Source organism: Crocodylus porosus, unplaced genomic scaffold, assembly GCF_001723895.1.
Source record: "Crocodylus porosus isolate Cpor-Errol unplaced genomic scaffold, CroPor_comp1, whole genome shotgun sequence".
Classification (NCBI taxonomy): domain Eukaryota; kingdom Metazoa; phylum Chordata; order Crocodylia; family Crocodylidae; genus Crocodylus; species Crocodylus porosus.
Window position 1 is genome coordinate 30,830,898 of NW_017728911.1, and position 8,522 is coordinate 30,839,419.

General features: G+C 43.7%; 1 protein-coding gene across 1 annotated transcript in view; it reads left to right on the plus strand.

The window, feature by feature from the left end:
• SLCO3A1 (solute carrier organic anion transporter family member 3A1) overlaps positions 1–8,522 on the plus strand; it is a 210,432-nt gene that overhangs the window by 200,015 nt on the left and 1,895 nt on the right. The window contains exon 9 of the mRNA XM_019533182.1: positions 3,177–3,241. Within this exon, the coding sequence (XP_019388727.1) occupies positions 3,177–3,241 (65 nt within the window). The remainder of the gene's footprint in view (positions 1–3,176; positions 3,242–8,522) is intronic.

Consider the following 8,522-nt stretch of genomic DNA (forward strand, 5'->3'; position numbering starts at 1 on the left):
GGTCAACATGTACATCAGCAGAAGTTAAAATGTTAGGGACAATGAGAGGTGTTTAGGTCCCTGCTGGATTTGGCCCAATATGTCAACAGCAACAAAAGCAATTTTTTAGTTACGTTTAGTGCATTGTATGGAACATCTGTGACTGCAAACATATATTCACATGCAGAACAAATGCACTCTCATACACATACGCATTGAAACCTCCCTTTTATTTGGAGTTATGGGGTCTGTCCAGGTCATCACTCACAGCCTATAATACCTGAGGCAAAATAGGCAGATCCAGTCTGCAGCCTAGAAAATTCCAATAAAATTCAATCAATAAGATCTGTTAGAAACAGTCTTGAGTGGGTCTCAGACAGATCAGCCATATGAGGCCATGTTTTCCTGCAGGGTCTAAACTGAGATATTCTACCTCCTAGTTCATTTCTCTCTTTGCATCTATGGTAGCTAAAAGGAAATCAAGTTTCCAGTGATAAATATTGTGGCAAATGTAATTTGAGGCTTGAAGGGTTCTTTGTTCAGGGAAATTACCAGCACTTGTAGGACTCTGAATGAAGTCATCTTAAGGTGCATCTTCAAGCGAGACAGACCAGTGGCCAGGCAAGAAAGAGAACACAAGAGAAAAAAAAGATGTTAAAAAACTTCAATTTCACAGGCCTTTCAGATAGACAATTCACACACAGAAAGTCATAACTATATTCCTGCCAGAACTGCCAGTTTTGATAACAAATGTTCAGACAATCTGCAGCTTTCCACGTCTCGCCTGATGTTCTGGGTATGCTGCAGTTTCTAAGTAACAAGGTCCAGAAACCAATCTCACCATACATATATGTGTGAGATGCTTCTGGCTTTGAGATTTGAACTCTCTACCTATTTGGGCAAGTTAAAACAAAGCCGTGTCTTTCTGAGAGTTGATTAGTTTTGCAGCTGAGGAAAAGAGGTATTTTCCTTTGGCCTAGAAACAGGCAGACTCAGACAGCCACACTTGGACACCTGACTTTGTACATGCACTGAAGTCTGGTTTGAATGGCCACGGTGCAATCTAAGGGATTAACGTTTTAGACACAGCCTGGAGCCACTTACATTGCTTTTGAGTGATAACGAAGGAGATTGTGGGAGACAAGGCTACAAAGGAGGGAGAAGATCATGTCACTCAAAGACATTTTAATAAGGCTTTGAACGCTATAAATAAAGGAAATCTCAGTTGTTTGTCCAAGGCCCTCTGGCATTATTGTTATTATTTATCAGTTCTCCAAAGAGGTGTCAGTGCCACCCAGACAGAAATTAAGACCAGTTTGTGCCCTTAAGAGTTAATGCACTGAAAGCCTAATTGGCTACTTATTTATTTCTGTTGCAAAATTCACATTGACTTCAGTGGGAGCTGCTGCAGGCTTTAAGTACTGTATATAAGAGCAGTCAGAGGAAAGGGGTGAGTATCAGAGCTGGGGGGTAGCATTTTCCTGGGTTTCACAGGGTGAAAAAAATCATTCTTAAAAAAAAAATCAATGGAAAAAATGAAGCTTCAGGCTTTTTTACTGAAAAATATATTAAAAGTATTTTTAGAAAGTCATTTGGCTAGATTTCATAGACATTAGGCCTGGAAGAGACCGTATAAGACCTTGTAAGATCAGATGTTCCAAATGAAAAATTTTCACCAGCTCTTTGGGAAAAAAAAGTAAGGAAACTGAGTACCGTGAAGTTTGATGGTCCCCCGCTTCCCATCTTTCCCCCCTCTCAAGCCTTTAACTATTGGAGTCCATTTCTAAGGAGAGGGGATAGATTCTCCATCATTGCAAGTCTTGAAATCAAGGCTCTATGTCCCTTAAAAAGCAGTGCTGTTGTTCAGCCAAAATGTTATAGTCTTGATGCAGAAATTATGGAGTTGATAGTATACAGCCTGTGATATTCAGGAGGATCAGACCCGATGATCAAAAGAGTCCTCTCTTACCTTTGACAGCTGTCAGAAGTAGCAATGGATTCAATGCTGTCTAATTCCCTCCCATCATACATATACATAGAGGTCCCACTGTGAGCACAGGTGACTTGAGTAATATATTTATAAACTTTGGAAAATGTTAATAGAAGAGTGTGGGTGTAGGGCATATTTTTCAGGGTATGGTCACATAAACGAATAACCACTAGGAAAACTAGAGTGTGAAATGTAGTGTTAGCTATTCCAGACCCATTTCTAGTGTGTACATTCTTACCCTAGGGAAAATGCAAAATGTCTTGCCACATACAATGGCCGAGGGGCAAGAGCATATACAGGACCAGTTACTGCAAAGTAGCTGACAATCATAAATTCATAGCCTTATTGACCTCGTGCAGTTTTGCTCACGTGTCCACACCCTTAAGTTTCTCTTTCTGGTGGGGCCTTTTATCTGACATCCCTGCCCTGCTTTCCTAAGCCTTTTATGTGCCAAAAAACATAAACACCATATAAGAGAGTATGTGCTTATAACCAGATTAATCCCGTGTGACATTCAATTAGTTTAGTAGGCCTACGCCATTGAATGGCTTCAGGCTGCAACGTCATGCGAATTAAACAAATGAGGAGTGAATTAGTGAAGTTACACTACCCATTAGATAGAGCAGGTTTCATTCCAAGTAAAGGATGTGATTAACCTGGGCCATTTCCTTCCGAATTTAAAACCAGTCCCAAAAGTAGTCTCGCCTTCACACACCATATCCCACGTAGGCAGGTCAGTGTATCAACCCTTGCTGGCCTGGTTGATTTAATAATCTGCCTTGGTCTCTGGTCTTTTGTCCTCCCTGCTCTTTCATTCACGTTCCCCTGTGAAGTTATAATGCAAGGCTTGTTGTTGGCTTCTAACCTGCCAATTCACTGTGTCCAGAGCCTCCGAAGCAATGCTGTGATTCTGCAGATGATGATTTGCTGGGATGGGATTTGCATTTCCCCCTTTTCAATGACAAGATTAGCAGCTGTTATTAACAGTGCAGCTAAATTCCTGAACCTATCACACAGCTGCAGTTGCAATTACTTTTCAGGCTGTAGGCAGTCAGAGCAAAAAGGAAAAAAAAAAAAACCACTATAATGATTTTCTGAAGAGGTGACAGTGGCATCCTGATTGACAGCAAAGCATAGCTCTGGGGTGTGTTAATTAAAGCAGTGTGATAAGAATCACTTTCATTACCTACCTTTCTCCTCCATACAGAACCGTGAGCCCTGAACTGAAATCCTATGCTTTGGGGGTGCTCTTCCTGCTTCTCCGTCTACTAGGTAGGTGCAATCATTTCTTTTCCCTTCCCCTCTGTACTTAAAAGTGAACTGAATGTTTATTTGCCCATTAAGGGGTAAGTATTTACCAGCTCCCTCCATGCAACCCTTTTGGAGGCTGAAACCCTGTCAGAGCCTGTCACTTGGTGGAACTGGAAACCCAAGACCTTTCTCAGACATGTTCCTTTGATACAGAAGGTCCTCCAAGGGGAACGGCACCTGCCTTCCCTGCCACTTTGATTGTGCTAATGGAGGAAATCACAGCACTGAGTGAGAAACAATCCCTCACCCCCCACAACCAGTTCCTTCTCCGTAGTTGTTATTAACATGTCAGCCGCTTGTGAAATTACTCCTTTATTGTACTGCCGAACCATGGGGGATAAATGCTTTCATGATAATTTGAGGAGAGGAGCTTTGTAGCACATTGTGCAGCAGCCCTGTCTATGGACTCTGAGGGAGGAAAACAGAAGGGGGCTAAAAACCCCAGCTGAACCTCTATGCTGTCTCCTGGCTTAATCTCCCATTAAAATACATTTGGCCGGACTGGACCAGTGCATGTTTCCTCGTGGCTGAATTAAAGGGAAAATGTTATGCCTTTGCCTGCAGATTTTCCCTCCCACACATATTGAAAGGGATGACTGTTGGGGAGAGGTCATAAAGGCAAGGCTTGAATTTCTCAAAGCCTTGCCTTGGACCCCATTAGATGACTTTGTCCAATCCATCACATGTAGACCTGTCTCACTCATATGTTTTGCACTTATTCTGCGTGTGAAATTGCTGCTCAGCTCAGTCAGCCAGACTGCGCCCCAGACCTGAAGGCCCAAAGGACAACCCGCTGAGTAAGTTGCAATCCAGCTGGTCTGTACGTGAAAACCTGGGTAGAGGCATCAGAACCAGACCCAGTGGCTGCATCTACATGAGACGCTGGCTGCTCAGTAGCTCATTTTTACTGCGCAGTAGCATCACGTGGCATGAAGCATGATGAGTGACAAGCTACTGCAGTCAGTGTCACCAAAAAGCCATGCAGGGATGCTAGTACTACACAGTCATGCCGGTTACTGCGCGGTCAGCGTCTCGTGCAGACACAGCCAGTTTGAGTTGCACAAAGGGTACGTGCAATGGAGTTTAACATGTGTGCATCCTAACCAGTGTGGCTGTGGGAGGAAGAAGATTGTACTCCATGTGATGTCAGGTGGAAACCCCTCAGTTCTCACATGGCATCCTGGGATTTGGCTACTTGTTTCTTCCCTGTTAGCTAATGATTTGCTTGCTTGGTCCATTGGCCTTCTCCAGGGCTGCCTGTTTTCTTTCATAGGGAGGGGTGAAGAATCCCACAGTCTGATATGCCACCTTGGATAAGAAAAGGAATCACATTTTCCTCCCCAGCTAGTGAGACTTCTGACCACGGGAACCCAGCCTAACTTCTGTTGAAGTCCCTGGGAATCTTTCATTACTGGTGAAAGGCCTGAAAAATGCTGGCTTATCAAAAGCACAACACCTTCCTCCATGATCAGGGAAGCAGAGGACATGCCACAAGCTCTAGACATCTCATCTAAATGCCTGGGGAGTTAATAGGAGTCTCCCAGTTGACCCACATGGGCTTTGCTCAGTCCCTTTAAGCGCAGTATTTCCTTTGGCTGATTCATGTCGTGCCCTCGGCTCTCACAAGTTGAATTCAGAATTCTAACTCAGGGCGTAGCAGGTAAGCCAGGGAAGAAGACGCTTTTTGATTGTACTTTCCTTACATCAAGGTGTTTGCAGTTTTTGCTACCAACTTGTATTATTTAAGATACACAATGGGTTTTGGACTGCTTCCATATACTATTCCATCAGGGCTAGGATCTGCCACCCATACTCACCTTGAACAACGGCTTACTCTACCAGCAGTCCCATGGGCACAGCAGCAGTGATTTTACAGTGAAACATCAGTACGCCACTCTATCCCAGCAGATTTCCTAAGGAGTAAGATGATACATTCTGGAGGATATCAACACTTGTAGACACTGTGCATGGATAATGAAGAGAAAGGTACTGCTCAGATCTCACCGTGAATAAGGGTATCCAAATCTTGCCCTGAACAATTTTAGGTTTGAGACTAGCTTGACTGATTTATTTTAAAAGCTTTTCAGTTCACCTTTAAGCTTAGACTTAAGAAGAGAGTGATAATAGCTGCTTCTTGAACCAAAGAGAGTATTAAATATCTGAGGAATGAGATCCGGAGGTGCAGTCTGAGTTAATAGATTTCAGAGGCAGCTTCTTTAAACAGCCCTGCAGTTTCTGCACTAAAATGTGTGTGTGTGTATACACACACACACAGAGCAGCACTCTGCAACACTTTTGCAATAAGAAGTAAAGCATGATTGAATCTCTTTAATAGTCACTGTAATAATATGAAACACAGCTGAATTCTCCTGGTATCCTCTTGGATGTATTATCTTATTCCATAGGAATTCTTCTGAGAGAGAGCAGCATATTAATGTTGCGGTATAAAAGTGTTACTGCAGTCTCTTAGAAGAGCATCTGAAGCCATGCCATTGGAGCCCCAAGGGTATTGAAAAGCAGCAGCTACTGTGTAAGAGGCTCTGATATGGAGATTTTTTTCCTAATAACATCTCTTACCTTCATGTATGGGTATAGTTGAAAGGACCTGAGCTAGGAGCTTGGATGTAAGCAGTCCCCTATAGTTGGGGAGGTTGGGAAACCAGCTCAGGCCCATCTTAGCAAATATGCCCAATACCTCTATCCTGATTGTCTGAGCAAATGGCAACATTGACTGTGCCTGTCTGGAATGGCAAACAGGTGGAGGCATGCCCACAAGATCCTGAACAAGTTTTCATACTTTCCTTGCAGTTTGTCCCAGTGAAGTATCCAGTTCACAGTGGTGTTTCTGCACTTCTTATTTTAAATCCAGCTCATGTGTTTTGCTCAGTGTGATATACCAAAGGCTTGTCCTTGGATATGGACATTGGGGCCCACAGAGGCAACTGCTGTAGACCTCCTTGCAGTGTCAAGTCTATGCTATGTTCTAGATGTCTAACTCTTTTACTCATGGGAATAGGCCTAAAGAAGTAACCGATGCCAGCTTGTTGCTAGGGCTGAAAATCGTTCACTGCTATCTTCCTTAGAGATCTCTGTGTAGTCACAGCTCTCCCCCTTACCCATCTGGGACCCATTAAACACATCCCTCTCCCCTCTTGTGAGAACCCCAGAAAATGTACTGCTTCAGTAGGAAAGCATTATTTGGACTGTCAGTGATAACACTTGGGAGAGCACAGATATTGCTCCAGTGGTGCCTGGCCAAGCTCCCCTTGAAGTCCAGGAGAGTTGTCCATTGAGTGCTAAGTCCACTGAGCTCTGTGGGTGTTGGACTGGTGCCTTTGTGCACCCCAAGGGGAATACTGCGATCTGTACAATTGAGGATAAAGCAGCTCACCTCATCCCCAAACCTGCTTGATTTTCAAAGAACCTAGAATGCCAAGTAAAGCCGATGGAGATATGAATACTCCACACCCCTGTGAGTCAGCTGCCATTTGTCTCTGAACCATAGCCTTGCCCTTTTAACCCTAATAAGCTTATGAAAGAAGGTGGGACTCAACTCTCAGGTTCAGATCCTGACCAAGATTACCCCCAAGCTCCCCGTGTGTGCAGATCACAGCTTCTCATTCAGACCATATCTGGGTTTTACCACTAGCAGAGTGCTGGGAGTGCCGCAGTGAGAGCCCCGCTGGATTTTCAAGCCCCAAGTTGACTTTGCAGTTGTCTGCAATTCCTTTCTTAAAAAAAAAAAAAGAAGAAGAAGAAGAATGGAAAATCAGTTTTTACCTTGTAAACAAGCCCAACTTAATCTGGAAACAAACAAAAAGCAGGGAGCTAGATGCAGTTGTGCTTCAGAGCATATCCACACTTCATGTTTGATGTATAAAACTAGTACATTTAATGAAGGAAATCTCTTCCCTCCGCATCATCTGTTTTTATTTGCTATGTTCCTGGTATTAATGACTGGTAAGATACTGAAAGCTGACATAGCCATGCCCATCTCCGGCTTGTATTAGCCTTTGAAAAAGATCAGACAAATTCTGCAGAGTTCTAGTCATTACCAAAGCAAAATAAAGAGGTTTCACTTCCCAGAGGCAAAGGACAAGGCAAGCAAATTATTTGTCCTCCTGGAATATCTTGTCATACAGCAAAGCAGTGACATTCATGACAAACTAAAGAAAGGCATCTCAATTTAAGCCAAGAACTCCATGGTAAATAATGAAACTTGATCTCTAATTCATTGTCACCCTGCCCTAGATGCTGCAGCCCATGTCTCTCTCCCTGCATATCTAGTCAGCACAGTATCTAGGAACTGGGTCTTCTTGGGCAAAGCCCCAGTTAAGAGGTGATTTCAGCCAGCCTTAAATTTGCCCTGCAGTGGTATTAAGGCACTTCGGTCATTTATAGACATGCCTGGGCACTTTAATTAGAGCGGCTCCAAGAGCTGCTGTAATTAAAGTTCCCAGGGTGTCACATATATCAGCATGTGGGGTGGGGGCACGTTAACTAAAGGGGTGAGGGTGGGGGCATTTTAACTAAAGCTTGTTGAATGAGCTTTAGTTAAAGTGCCCCGTTGCCATTTTTCAGCATGGGGACGCTGATACACGTGACGCTGGAGTCTGCTGGAGCACAGTAATTACCACGCTCCAGCAGACTTGATTAATCGAGTCTGCTCGGACACGCTGTAATTACCTTGCTGCACATGTATAGGCTCCCAAACCCTGCCCTAACCCCTAGCAGTGGTGCTTTTTGATCAGTATTAGATATGTGTTGTTTTCCACCCTCTGGGATATCTTGGTTCCTTTCTGTACGCAGCATCCTTCCTGGGCCTACTCCTTCTCCTGCACAAGTAGGTAGCCATTTGATTTCCCTCCCATCCCTAACAGAAAGCTATGCTGATTCTTCAGTGTTTACTGTTTAGGTGTGCAAGGACCAATTTATACCCCCAGTGGTGGGGTTAGATGTCCTGTCAAGGTGCCTCTCATTTGTAAAGAGTTTGTGGATCTTTTCAGGATTAAAGATCTCTTGCTGATGATGTAAGTTTGGAGTCCAGGTATAAAGGAAGAAACTGAAGACCTCATTGCTTCTGTTGGTTGTATGAGAGCTAATGCTTTGCTTCTGTTTAAGATCATGGCAGTGGTGTAAGCTACAGTCAGGAATTGTCAGTTGATGGTTACCTGCAGTGAAGGAGAAAGTCCTCTTGGTTACCTGCAGTAAAGGAGAAAGATAGGGTACTTTATGGGATAAT